Below are 14,787 nucleotides of genomic sequence, written 5' to 3' on the forward strand. Positions count from 1 at the left end.
ATCAGTAATATAAACTTCAATATGTACTGTGAAATATGTAAGAGTTGGTTTATTAGGCTGTGATTAACCAGTTTTAGAGACGGGTTTATATTTAGCTGAAAATAATTGCAGTGCTACGAGAACCGATGTCTTTTTGTTTAGAAGTGTCACTGGGGTATAATGACATGAAGATTTCAGTAAGCCATTACCATAAAGTGAATTAGTCTGATTTTGTGTATGTAGTATTTTGTGTATGCAAAGTGTGAAGTAATTGCAGAGTCTTATTTTCTGTATGCCTGGGTGTCATTTATTTATAGAATTACTGCTTTATCACCTGAGGGATGTATTTTTTTCTTTTAAACTGAAAAAGACCATTGGCTTTGCAGTGCAACTCCCAGTAAGGTATAGAATGGTCCTGTGTAAATTGGTTTGGAAAAGCGTTGAAATGTTGTGTTATTTGTTTGTTTTAGGCTCATTGTAATAACCAGCATATAGGAAACGTCCTTCTTATGACAAAGGAGATGAAGGGAGCATGTATCTTAATGACTGATTAGTAACACTTTAGAGCACAAAGAAAAACAATACATTTTGATTTAAGCAATGAAATTGTTAAGATGAATGTCTTATCTCCTTATATGTGTATGGTACATAATCATTTAATGATCTATTTACAAGTAAATGCAGATAATTGTGGTTGCAGATTTTTTTTTTAATAACGTGAAGAAAAAAATATTAATTTGTACAAAAAATGCATTCTTTTTACAACTTTTTTTTTTCCAGACTTTGTGCTTTGGTTTTATATTCCCACTTACTATATTTAACAAACAGTGGAAATTCTCTTTTTTTTTCTTTTTTAGTAATATTGCTGGACTCTAAAGCACAACAGACAGAGTTGGAATGGATTTCCTCTCCTCCCAATGGGGTAAGTACTCCAGGCAAAAATTAAGTTCCTGAAGATGAGCAGTTATTTTACCAAAGGAATTGAAAGACTTGCTTTAAACTCGCTCCCCCTCATATTTCTCTCAGTAATAGTACCAAGTGTTTATGGCTTTTTCAGTTTTAGAATGGAAAGAAGCGTACTTCAGGTTACAGTGTACAAATGCACAAGCTAATTAAAAGGAAGAGTGTCTTCAGAAACTCACCTAAATGTTTTCAGTAGCTTTATGTTTTGTAGCGTAATCTTTTGTGCTGTGCCAGAAAGGTCTGTATATTTATAACACGGTATTTTAAATCACTTTTTCCTTCTTCCTTTAGAAACAGCAGATTTACTTCTGTGTGGAAACTTTCTAAAAATATGTTTTTCATTTTCTGTATAATGGGTGATCATAAATTTGTTTACGATGTTTTCTTTGTAATTGAATAGCACAGATTGAAGTGCTCTAAAATAAAAACATTTATACTGCAGATGTGTTTGAAATGACATTCCAAACTTGAAACATCCCCAAGTCTTGAGGAGCTTGATATCTGGAACTAGGCACCAATTTTGTGGTTATGGCCACCTCCAGCTTGCTTACAAATTAATCTCATGGTACTCCATGAAATGTACCATTGTAAAGTACATCATTATAAAAAATGAGAAGTTTAGAAACATTGTTGTTATTGTCTTATTTATTATATACGTAAAGTTGAGAAATGCTGCTTTCAGTCTGAATTAAAAGAAGTGATATAAAAACCCTTGTTGCTCAAGACTTGAGGGAGAACATTTTCAGAAAGATATAATGGGTATGTTGTCCTACCTTGTCTCAGTCCTACCTTAACTCAGTTGGATGAATCATAAATTATATGGACAGTTCTTACTCATGGAAGCAGTCTTGCTGAATCTACTGCGGCTCCTTGCATGAACAAGGACTTCGGGGATCAGGCCCTTAATCTTCAGCACATTAAGAAATCTGGAGCCAGAAGAGCGTGAAGTGTGAGTGGGGATATAAAAGTGTAACAAATCCTTTAAATAAGAAGAATGAAAATCTGAAAGTGTCTTTCTTTAAAAGCCAGATCGTAAAATCAATACAAGCATAAACTGGAAATGAATCTGAGGCCTTCAGAAAGAATGTAATGCGAGCTCAGTGCGCATGATGGCTAATAACCTCGGCATTAGTGTTTTGCACTGATTGAAGCCTTTACCAGAGGTGTTTGAAAGATTAGCTTGGTGGCAATTATATTAGGCTAACCTGTAGATAATGAAAGACATGTCAACACACGTTACACGTGTCAGCATACCGAAAGATGAAAGTAGAGTCAAATTCAACAAATAGTAAAAAGCGACTTTCAGAGGTAGAAGCCAATTTCAATCAGGAGTTTAAAGTGAATCAAAACTAATGACTGGATTTGTGTGCATAATAATGTTCAGAAATAGTTGCCTGTATATTAGCATAAAAGTACCATTTAAATAATGTAATTTTGAAAATAAGTGTTTTTCTAGTTTTAATTACTGAATTTTCTACTATGCAATAAAGACTTCATGGGAATAAACACAGAAAATCTTCTTCTTGAGAGAAACTACTGCATCATCACGGTATGGAATATATCAGCCAGACACTTGTTAAATGCCTCATTCAACTGCAAATGTTACACCTAACAATGATCTCAAACATTGTTAAGATAACTAAGAAGTTAAAATACCATATATTGAAACCAATAGAACAGGACACATTCAAATAGAATTGCATGTATATCACCATATGCTGCATCAGGACAAAGAAAAGTTGAATTTTCTTGCTGTAAAAGCTATCATGGAATTGATCGCTTTAAAAAGAGTTTAATGAGATGTGACCTCAAAAGGCACAGGTGAAAACATATCCTGAAGTACTGATGTATATTTTTTCCCCACAGAGAAGCAGGTACACCTCCAATGGACTACTTGAAATAATAGCTCTGTGATTACAGAATTGAATTATAAGTCATATTTCCTTTATTTTTTAAGAAAATCTTATTCCATGGCTTCGGAAAAATATGGAAAGACAGACTTCAGTGTTTAAAGCTAGGGATAACATAAAGTAGGACTTCTTACCTGAATTTTTTGTTTTGTATTGTTTTCCTTGACTGTAGCCTCATATACTGGGCTTCTGACTCCAAGAAGGCTCATTTGTGTTGTATTACAAAAAGTTGTTTGATTTTGTTAAACGTATTTTGTTTGTTTGTTTGGTTGGTTGGTTTTCTGATTTGCTTTCTGGGTTGTTGTGGGTTTTTTTTTGAGGTGGGTGTTTGTTTTGGTGGAGCAGTCCACATCAAAACCCGAGGAGTCAGATTGTTTTGTGTGGTGCATTAGAGTTACTTTCACTTCAAAGATATGATATATTGTCTAACTGGAATATCTCCTTGCAGAATCTGGCTTGGTGTTTTGAGGGAGGATTGCTTTCACAAGATAAAAAAGAAAATGAACAAAAAAACCAAGCCATCCCAAAAAAACCAAAACCAAACATCACTACCTGATGTGAAACAGAGAATGTAAAAATCAGTAAAATTTTAAGTTTCCTGCCTTTTTTGTCATCTTTGTGTTTGGGGGTGTGTGTGTGTGTGGTTGTGTTTTCTTTTTTTTTTTTTTTTTTGTTTGTTATGTGGGGTTTGGTTTTGGTGTTTTTTTTCAATGCGTCAGAGCCAAAAGTCTCAGTCCAGGGTCCCTGTTTTTTCTTTTCCTTTTTTTTGTAGTAGTTCTTATAGAGGGGAAAAAAAAATCTTATTCATTCAGATCTAATAAACCTATTATGAAGATAGACTTTCTTCTGTTCTGGGATTAATACATTTCCATGTGCAATCAGTTCAGTTAACTCCATGAGCATTTAATAACATATTCCAATATTTTAATACCATAGGCATATATAATACCATACACACCATGTCTATATTAACTGTAGGTCTTTGAAGTGTACTTTGATATTTACAACTTCTGTGCATTTCAGCATCTGCAGCCGTGATATATTTTGTGGTGATAACTTCCAGCATCAGTTCAGCCACATCTGCTTTTTCTTGGAGCAGTAGACCAACATTAAAATGATCTCATTTGCTGTCAAATAGGCTTGCAAAGGACTGTATACTGCACGGCTCCCGCTCCGGGAAACCAATGCCTTCCACGCTTGGTTACGGGTGTAAGGAATGTCAGTGGGTGCTCCATCCTGCAGAGGTGCCGAGTACCCTAGTCCCACAAAGCACTTAAGCACATGCTTACCATTAAGCTCATAAGTACTGTCATTGATCTTAAGCGTGAGCTTAAGTGCATTATTGACACAGGGCCAGAGGGCTAAGTGCCATACGGGGAAGTCATGGTTGCCTATATCATCAGATGAGGATAGCTCAAAAAAAAACAACCCTAATTTATTACAGCTGCGGTTTCTGCAGTGAATTAAACGTTACAAGAGATGTGAAAAAAGGTGGGAGACAGATATTGTTTTGGTTACACCTGGGGAGATCCGCCTGGCTGATTTCAGTGGAAGGTTTGCCATTGCCCAGGAGGTGCAAATTCCCACGCCACCGGAGGCTGTTAAAAGGCTGCGGGGCTGTTACAGGCTTACCAGTTTGTTACATAGTTGGTACCCTAAAGAGGTAACAACAACAAAAATCAGGCTTTGAACCAGTGAACTTTCAGTCATGTGGGTTGTTCTTAATTATGTATGTAATCTCACGGTTCATTTGAACTCCCAGCTAAATGAAGTTTGCTCCCTTTGGCATGGATGCAGCCACTGAACAAAATGTGAGGTGAGGAGCTCCTGCTTACCTTCTTTTGGTTTGTAAGTAGAACAGGAGCTGGACTGAACAAAAAGAGGAAAATCAAAATGTTTCCTTGCTTTCAAATTTTTATTTCTGTCTGTTTTCTCTCGCCCTCTCTCTCTCTATGCCACTTTCATCATATAGGAGTGAAAATTATCCTGAAAATCTTTTCAGGACCTGGTCCCATACCTTCTGTACAACTGCAAGTTCCGCTGGAAGTGTTATGTACACAAGTTTTATGTACTGTAACACTAGGCAATTCCAGTTTCTAAGACTTCACTGATTTTAGGTTTCTCTGGAAGTGAAACTGCCTCCCTCCTTTTGGTGCTTGCTTACCCAAAACTGTCATGACCTTAATGAAATGCAGGAGAAGCCAGTGTGTGATCAGAACTTGGTACGTCGAACAGCCTTCTCTGAAGCTTCCACTTTACAACTGTGCTCATGATATAACAATGGTTTTTATAAGTTATTTATGTGTCGGAAAGACACGGAAGGAGAGAGACCCTACAGCTGTGTTAATGTGTATTTTCCTCGTTTGGGTGCTTAAGAGTATTTTAACAATAATCTACTTTTTATGTAGCCATACTGTTAAAAAGGAGGGAGACTTGAGTTGTGTGAAGCCTTTTAAAATACACAGTAGTTACATTTGGTGGCATAGCTTTGTATTACTAACTGTTTGTTATTGTTTTAGTGGGAAGAAATTAGTGGACTGGATGAAAACTACACTCCTATACGAACATACCAGGTATGCCAGGTGATGGAATCAAACCAAAACAACTGGCTTCGGACTAACTGGATTGCAAAAAGCAATGCACAAAGGATTTTTGTAGAACTGAAATTCACTCTGAGGGATTGTAACAGTCTTCCTGGAGTTCTGGGGACTTGTAAAGAAACTTTTAACTTGTATTATTATGAAACAGACTACGACACTGGCAGGAATATCCGAGAAAATCAATATGTAAAAATAGACACTATTGCAGCAGATGAAAGTTTTACCCAGGGTGATCTTGGGGAGAGAAAAATGAAACTTAACACAGAGGTGAGAGAAATTGGACCTTTGTCCAAAAAAGGATTCTATCTTGCGTTTCAGGATGTAGGGGCCTGCATTGCTTTGGTCTCTGTCAAAGTCTACTACAAGAAGTGCTGGTCCATCATTGAGAACTTAGCTATTTTTCCTGACACAGTGACTGGCTCAGAGTTTTCCTCTTTAGTTGAAGTACGAGGAACTTGTGTCAGCAGTGCAGAGGAGGAGGCAGAGAACTCGCCGAAGATGCACTGCAGCGCGGAGGGAGAATGGTTAGTGCCTATTGGAAAATGTATCTGCAAAGCAGGATACCAGCAAAAAGGAGACACGTGTGAACGTAAGTAAACATACAACTTGCTATGATATGTATGTTATAGTAATGTTCTACCAGCTTATTTTTATTATTTTTTTTTTTTGCAAGAGAAATATATCATCAGTCTGCTTTTAAAGTTTTTGGATCCTCAATCTGTAAACTTCGCACCGGCTAATCCAAAGCAGTCAGCTCTTCTGGATATGGAAATCAGCCATTGCGTACTGCATTTTAAAAGTTAATCAATCAATTTTAAAGTTGTATGAAGTAAAACTATAGATTCAGGATTAGCATCTTAGACCGCTTAAGGTTATGTTCCTTGTACCTCTTGCTGAGCAAGTCATACCTATCACAGAACGTTGTATTAATAGTATCAGATATGAGTAGTTAAATAACTTATTCTTTCACATTGTGATAGAATTATAAGGAAACTAAAACTGAGGAAGAATGAGGTGTGGCTAGTAATGGTAAGAATACACACACAATGAAAACTGAGTTAGAGTTTTGTGTCTGAAGTGTGTACAAATTCAGACACAAGAGTATCATTTTAGATCTTTCAAACAGAATATCAGCTTTCCGGAGTAAAGTATGTTTTCCTTTCTACAATATCTTTTTTGCGTAAAACTAACTCTGAACTTTTGTCTTGCTGTGGGATCATAGTGATTAGTTTAAAATATGAGCAAGTCAGAGACTACTGAGGTGTACTTTCTAATTCAGACTGATTCAGTTACCCATATTCTTAGAGTAATACTTAGCATTGCTGTCACTGGGGCTACTTGCTTAAGACATTTCTGCTTAGCGTGAGAAAGGATGTTTCATTGCCTTTGCTTACAGTAAAATCAAAAGAATAGGCAGTTCGTTTGAAGACAGGTATTTTCATGCACACTTAGCACAAAATCTATCATTTCCATCATAACGCAAGGAGTTATATATCACCACATTTTTATTGTAAGATAGGCAGACATTTGTGGATGAGAAATGCTGTAAGTCAAAAACTGGGAAAAACCCCCACAAATCTGTGAAGAGGAGAAACCTACGGAATCTCAAAACCAAAGCGAGCAGCAGTCAGTGAGTCTGAGACGTCTGTGTGAGGACTTCAAAGTCCCCTACAAAGGATTACAAGCACCCTAAAAAAAAAAAGGTCTATCTCATTATTAATAATTTGTCCTCGGAAAAAAAACAGGATTGCGTTCTTGATGAGGTTTTATGAGGAAATTTGGTACAAGGTGAAGTGCGGGGAGTTGATCTGAGGCCTTTGTAGCGTTGCACAAATCTTTCATTGTTCTGTGGGGAAGGGATGGGGGCTTATACGCTACGGAGGGTGATCTCATTAGAAGTAATCATAATGTGAAAACCTGCCCCCACGAAACCACTCAGTAGACTGTATTAAAGCTCTGTTAAAAATATTAAGTGCTGTGTCCCATAGCAGCCTGCAACTGACTTTTTTTGGAGCAACTGACTTTTTTCCTCTTCTTAGTTAACTTGCTCTCAATTACAGACCTAGTCATGGTTGATGTAATTAATATACTAATTTTATTTGACTTTCAATAAAGGAGAGAAAGTATCCAAAAAAAGAAAGCAGTGTATGTTGGGAAGTGGGCGGGGGACAGGAGTAGAGTGAGCGGGGAGGGGAGGTGAATAGAGAAGAAACTGGTGTTTGGTAACTGGAATTCAAGTAACCTGTTTATTAAACAGGCTTCTTAATTTCTAACTGCGCTGATGTTGACAAAAGAATTAAATGATAACTTGTACTTGAGTATAGTAGCGTGCTCATTTGCAAGAACACTTCCCATTTTTGGCTTGCTTCCAAAGCAATCGCTAAGAGAATACGCCGCTCTGGAAACAGTCCAGAGGATCATTTATGGTATTTTTCCTCTTTTCTTTCAGTGATCCTGTTAAGAGTTTCAAAACAAACTCTGGCTCCATATTGAGGCAAGTTAATGTATTTGAGAGGGAAAAGGTGGGAGGCAGGCGCTCGCCGAACGCGGAGTTGGCAGCTCCGAGTCAGAACAATCTGGGTGACTGTGGTGCGCAATAGTAATTGCTGTCTGTGATACTTGTTAGCTGTGTCTGTGCTCGAGGATGTTATTAGGTATGATCAACTATGTAGTGACCGATAATACAGCTGGCACACTGATACCGCGTCTGTTTTTTGTGACAGATATTGAGAGAAACTTATCTGAACATTGACACTAATGCAACTGGCTATCTGTTACTGTCAAGCTGTGTAACAGATCAAGCAGAAGCAAGCTGGCGTGTGCTTCCTTAACCCAGAGCTTTTATAGCCCTGTCTGAGGGCTCACTTCTGCAACTACTTTGTACCTGGCATGCTGCGTGACTTCTTTGGGACTACTCATGGCAGAAAGCATTGTGCTCTGTCAGGATGGGCAGAAGTCTGTGATTCCTCTCTCACACTCGCTATAGCTCAGCTGAATTAACTTAACACAATAGGAAGGGCTTTTAAAGATACAGAATAATACCTTATCTGGCTGCGTTGTAGCAAAGGTAGGAGTAGATGGCCACATTGTAGTTCCAAATAGCTCTTCAGCCTGTAGCTCAGTGGGGATTTTCATTTGTGTTACGCTAGCTTGATTGGCTGGCTGTGATTGAAGAATGTGTTCCTTTTGCATACAGCTTCTCTCCTGTGTGTGAAATTTATTGAGTTCAGATACTAAAACAATTGAATTTTGATTTATATACAACTCTGCCCTGGATGTGTTGCCAGAAGATTTTTTTTTTTTTTTTTTTTTTTTTTGTTGCATGAGTATAAGTAACTGGTAATGCTGGGGAGGATAAGGAAGAAAACAATCATGAGCGGTGAAACACATAACCTGGAAAATGAGCTCCCATGTGTTCCTTCTTCAGTGCTCTCGATCTTTTGAGCTGAATTAATCTTTTTTTTTTTGATGTACACTGATTACTTCTCACTTATAGATGTGCCAAGGAGTCTGTGCCACCTCAGTGATCTATCCTGATAACACACATATGTAAGAAAGCCAAATTCCAGAGAGCTCACAGTCGTCATTTAAAGCAAAATCTTAAAGCTGGGTGAAACAACCATGAGAAAACTAGATGAGCCTCTGAACTTTGAATTGCAGATTCTTTTGCTTATGTGCAAGGACGCTATCTCCTTGGTCTTATGTCATCTGGTGTTTGACACTAGGAAGGATTGTCTTAAAAGGTACCAAGCAAGGTACCAGAAAGGTACTTTGAAATATTAATTTCTTCCAACATCATGTATTTCATCTGTTCTGGCAACAGAAAAACCCAACCAGAAAAAAACAACACAATTCTCACTAACTGTAGTGGACTCCCGATAGGTCTAACTTCGATTTTTTTCTCACAGTGGAGTCCACTTGATGTGTCGTGCATGTAAGGATCACACTGCAATCAGTGATTGGTATTTGAAGGAGAAAATAATTATTTGAGAACTTCTAGTGTAATGTATTTTCCATCTGTTTCATGTTAGTTGGGGGTGGGGTGTGAGAGAAATAAATTTATTCAATTGGAGCAGCAGAGTGATATTTCAGAAGGTAGGAAGCATCTCTTAATATGACTGAACTGAGAAATTACATAGACGATTTGGCACCAAGTCCAAAAATTCAGAATTCTAGGGAAAGCCAAATGGGTGCATTTTACTGTTAAACATTTTATAATACCATATGCATTAACAGTTGTTTTATTGGCCCCAAAATGGGGAGGGGATTATAGCTATTTGTACATTTTGTCTTGGTGAAGTAAAAAGGGAGATACAGGCTTTTCTTTCCAAACTTTGTCATGTGCTTTACCCTGTGCCAGACTGCAAGCTGCATCTGTTCCTTCTTTTTTTCATCTTGGGACAAACTTTTATCTCTTGACTTTGAGAAATATTACTTGATAACAGGTCCAGAAACCAAATTTGCCTTATGCTTGGCATGTTTGCAGTAAAGTATGTGTGGTTATGCTTTTTCATTCATTTTGTTTTTTGTTTTTGGGTTGTTTTTGTTGTTTTTTTTTTTTTTAAATATTACTCCACTTAGGAGCTGATGTGCTACAAGTTTACTAGGAAAGGGCAATGGATAAGGGGGGAATGTAAATAAGCTGTCATTAAAAAAAAATGTTACTGTGCTTCTAAAAAGTCCAAGTTGCGCATATTGTGAATTGTGTGTAGAGTTTAGCCCAGGTAGTGTGTCCCAGAAGCTGTGGGTGACCTGCAGCTTGAGTGACCTATGTTGACATTCTTGCGTTTTCAACTTGAAAATGTTTTGCTTTGTGGAGAAGGGGCAAAATGGTAGAAAACTTTCTCAACGGCATTTGTATCATCAAGATTCTAAATGTTTTGGTTTTTGAAGAAGAGTTACCTTTCTTTTATTTGCCTCCAAAATTACTCTAGGGAAGAGAATGTAATTATTCTCAGCAAACTGAACAAGAACAGAGAATGGCAGTCTTGCCATTTTCTCTGAAGCCACTTTCTCTGAAGTTCAACAGGAAAGTGTCTGCCTCCTTCGCTTTTTATCACCTAACATATTAAATAATTTTTCTTTCCCTTTTTAAAGAAATGTCAGTGTGATCTGGTATCAGGTCCCAGATACAGCTGCACAGGAACTATTTGATTAAAATGAAAATCATGTAAGTGCCTTTCCAATGGATCCTAGCAAGGTTCAGAAAAATATACTAGTTACTTTTAAGGAGAAAGTAAGACCTTCTAGCTAGACGGTCAAGAATACTGAAGGTGTTTCTACTATGAAATGCAGAGCTGTGATTTCTGTTTCCAGCCCCCTTTGGAATTTCTAGAAAGTTAAGTGTCTTAGATTTCTCTCACCCTGGAGTCTTCTGACTGCCCTTTTTGTCAGGGAGATGTGGTGGCAAGATACATTTTCTTGCTATATCTTTCTTTCAGAACTGTCTAGTGTTCATAAAGAGGATGATTTTCACAAATTTGTCAGTCTCCCTAAGTCATTCTCGTTTCTTTGATCTACTTTGTTCATGTCTTTCAGCCTTTTGGATGTGTCAACACAGAGAAAAGAAGGGGAGAGGAGCTCTATCTACTGTTAAACGTATCTCTTTGAGGAGTTATTTCCAAGTTAAATTATACAAAATGGCTTGTGATCTCAGTGGTTGGGGCTAGCCATCACCTGAAGAAACTAGTGCCTTCACGCTTCGTAACGTTTGTTCCAAATCTCCTCTGGGTTGCCTTCTGGCCCTAAGATACAATTATTTTTTGTAGCATCCCTTTGCCTGAAGTGTCTGAATTAGTTTGATTAGTACGATTCTAGACCATCATAGTTTTGGTGATACAACAGCCTCTCTCAAGTGTGGCATGAAGATATAAAGTGATGCTAAGTTGAAATGATCGAGAACCACATGGTGGAGACAGTCAAAACTGGCTAGTTCTCATTCACAATGCCCTCAGAGTGGTTCCTAAATGAATTAACTGCAGAGCTACTCACTGGTTTAGTTTCCAAGGTTTTCTCCAGAAGAGCCGTGAGGAGTGAATTAGCACATGCAGGTGGGCAATCAGAAGCCCAGATGCTAGAACTGAAATTGTTGGATAAAGTAACTGAATGTAGAGCTCTTTCTCTTCTCCAACCTCTCTTCTTTCCCCTGCACTGCTCCTCTTCCCAGATTCTGTTGTCTCCAGGAATTAATTTTATTTTTGCATTTTGCTAGGCTTTTGCTGAATACCAGGTTTTTTAAAGTAAATTCACTGTACTTTTTTTTTTTGTTGTTGTTGTCAGATTCACTGCTGTGCACAGATTTTGAAAAAAAAACAAAGCCAGTAATGAAATCTAACAGAATCTTAGTAATTTCTCCTTTAGTTACAGAGGAAGCACTAAAGCTGTCTTTTTACGGATCTGGGATGCCACTGCTGAATTAGCTACAGTTGCTCAACAGCTGGGCTGTTAACTCCTTAGCCATAAAGTCTATCTTCTTTTTGTTCTAAATGAAACTTTAGTTGGTATTTGGAAATGGAATCTCGTGGTGTCAAGTCTGTTGCCCAAAACCATACATCTTGCTTCTGAAACAAACTTTTCTGCCCAGAAATCTTTAGTGAAAGGTGCAATAGACATGCAACAATTTTGTTATCATTTTCTAAGTATAAAAGATTTTTGTAGACAAAAAGCAACTGGCTTGCTTGGAAATTCTTTCCCTCCCGCCCCCCCCCCCCAGGGTTTCTGTTAACTTCTGAGAATTAAGCCACTAAAAATTAATTTAAATATTTTTTTTTATCTTTCTGAGTACAAATGGGAGAAGTGACACACATAATTCTTGTTAGGGGAATCTCAAGTGCACAGGCATTCCATTAAATATGACTGTTAGCTTTTTAAGAACAAAACAAAACAAAAACCCAAATATCCAACCAGAAAACAAGGTTCTGGGAACTGAAAAAAGGAGAGGTAGGTTACAGAAAACTGAAAGCAGAGACCATTTAGTGGTCTGATCACAGAAAAGAGAGAAACATGTAAATAATTGTTTAATTAGTCTACTTTATGTATCTGTAAGACATCTATTCTATGGATGGTGAAATGCTGGTCAAAGTTGTTCAAACAAACTGTGCGGTTCAAAGTAGAAATTGTTCTCTGAAAACAGAGCCTTAAGCAAAGGAGTGGAGTGGAGCTTCTTATTCGAGAAGTGGGACAAACATACAGAGAGATCCATGTTTGGTACTGAAGTTGAAAGAAGATAAAAATTATGTGAACAAAATGCTTGCTTAACTGGATTAGCTTTTGACATTTGCTGCATCCCAAACTTCCTCTGTTATGAAAATATTTGCCCTTTCTCCCCCCAACAGTTTGTATATATTAAGCGGTATTAGATCTTTAAGAATATCTGTCTGATTTCACTTGGGAAACTTAGGTTTTCAGTTAGTATCATGCTTATTACCACTTGAACTACAGTGTAAAAATTAATTGTTCCTTCTTGACTTCTCACCGTTAAATCTCGGTGTTTTCCCTGTACTGTGCAAGCTCGGTCTGCAATACTAATTTAGTTATTAAAAACAATAAGCTGTACACAGCTTGTGGATTAACACTTTTTAAATTGAAAACAAGTAAAACATTTTCAAATTAATATCTGCAAAGACAAAATCGATCCTTCAAAGTGTACTTGATGCATACACTTTGTTTATGTTATGATTGTGTTGTTTGTCCCTCCCTTCCCCTGCAAAATATTATAAATACCAAGTTAAGAATAAACCGATTTGTATGGGGTCTCCTTAAAAGAATTAGAAAAGTATGTTCAGGGAGTTTATTAAAAGCCAAACATTGTTCACATGACAGGAAAAATATGTAGATGTTTTCTACTGTAAGCCTTCATAGAATGTTGTGGCATCAAGCAGAAAAAAAAACAAACCAAACCAAAACAGTTTCATAGTTTCCCCATTTAATTCAGCATTACCCATCTTTACTTTCATAAAAAGCAACCTCTCTTTACAGGATGGTGTATCTAATTTCTTCTATAGCCTTACGTTATTGAGATAACAATATATTTAAGCAAATATATTTAAGACATTTTTTTGAACAGCATTCTCCTTACTTAGAGAAGCTTCTATCCCTGTGCACTTCCTATTCTTTCTGTTGCCTGTATCTGTCACAGTGAGTTCTCTTGTCCCTAATATTAATGAAAAATATGTTTTATATGTGAAAGTGAAGAGTAACCTAGCTAACAGTTCACAGCAGAAACCTTCTCTTCTGTGGGAATATAACATTTAATTTCTTGTTCTCAGACATACCAGCAGTATGTCTAGTGCCTCTGGTGAAGCAGCATTCTTGTGTACTTTTCCATTTGTGACTGTTTCTGACTTCATCAAGTCTCCCTATTAAAAACAACGTGCCAACGCACTGGAGAGTGACTGTTTAGTATTTAATTTAACACTTTTTTCCTTACTTCTATTTTTCTCCATTAAGAAGAGATTTTTCCTTTTAGGAAAAATTGTCTTTTAGAAGCTATCTGCATTTTAGGCAATTTGGCTTAATATTAAGCTAAGTTATAATTCAAAGTAGCAAAGGCAACCAAGTATAAAACTTGCGTGAGATAAGAACTGGGCTCAATTATTGTGCTGCTGGAGTCCTGATCCTGTCAATGCACGTACCTGTATAGCTTTATTCAGCTGGGTGGCCCCGCTGCCTGTCCTAAGGAGGATAAAGTTGCTCACATCTGTAAGAAACATTAGGGGTTTTTACCCAAGGTAAATTGATACTTTTTAACTTCTTAATTTTTATGGTTTGGATTAGTTACATGTGACTCTTGGCAAGACATGGCTCTCCTGCAATAATAATATCAATCTTTTTTCTAATAAAAGTCTAATTAACTGTAATTATTAGTATTTTCTGACACCTGATATACCTCAAATGTGGGTGATTGATGGATAAAAAGGAAGTACATGATTAAGAAATATGATTACTGTTATTATTTTGTGATGTATTTAATACACATAAATGTGAAGATTATTTCTTGCTGTAATTCTGAAGTAAGTTAAGGGTTCAATTTTGAGAAGCTGGTGCAAGTCTAGAGCCCTGGCTTGCTATCTGGCTGCTGTTTTTTTTTTGTTTTGTTTTGAACAAAAAAAATTCTGATAGTATGTATTACCATAAATAAACATGCTGTAGAAAGCATAAAAAAGGGGCTCATACTTTTCAGTACACAGGTTATGACTGTTTTAAGGAAGTAATGCCTAACACAGAAAACTGTCTGTAGGACTGCAGGCAGAGGCATCATCCCTAGGACTTAATGGCAAGAATTTTGTTAACTCAGTGAGGGTAACATCATGTGTTAATATTTTCCTGCTGAGGAA

General features: G+C 37.1%; 1 protein-coding gene across 7 annotated transcripts in view; it reads left to right on the forward strand.

Annotated features, from left to right (window-relative positions):
• EPHA7 (EPH receptor A7) overlaps window positions 1–14,787 on the forward strand; it is a 167,186-nt gene that overhangs the window by 3,848 nt on the left and 148,551 nt on the right. For all 7 annotated transcript variants that reach the window (XM_054195480.1, XM_054195476.1, XM_054195473.1 and 4 more), the window contains exons 2-3: window positions 837–901; window positions 5,372–6,041. In XM_054195480.1, coding sequence (XP_054051455.1) covers window positions 837–901; window positions 5,372–6,041 — 735 coding nt within the window. The remainder of the gene's footprint in view (window positions 1–836; window positions 902–5,371; window positions 6,042–14,787) is intronic.

The sequence above is a fragment of the Rissa tridactyla genome, chromosome 3 (genome assembly GCF_028500815.1).
Source record: "Rissa tridactyla isolate bRisTri1 chromosome 3, bRisTri1.patW.cur.20221130, whole genome shotgun sequence".
NCBI classification, from domain to species: Eukaryota; Metazoa; Chordata; class Aves; order Charadriiformes; family Laridae; genus Rissa; species Rissa tridactyla.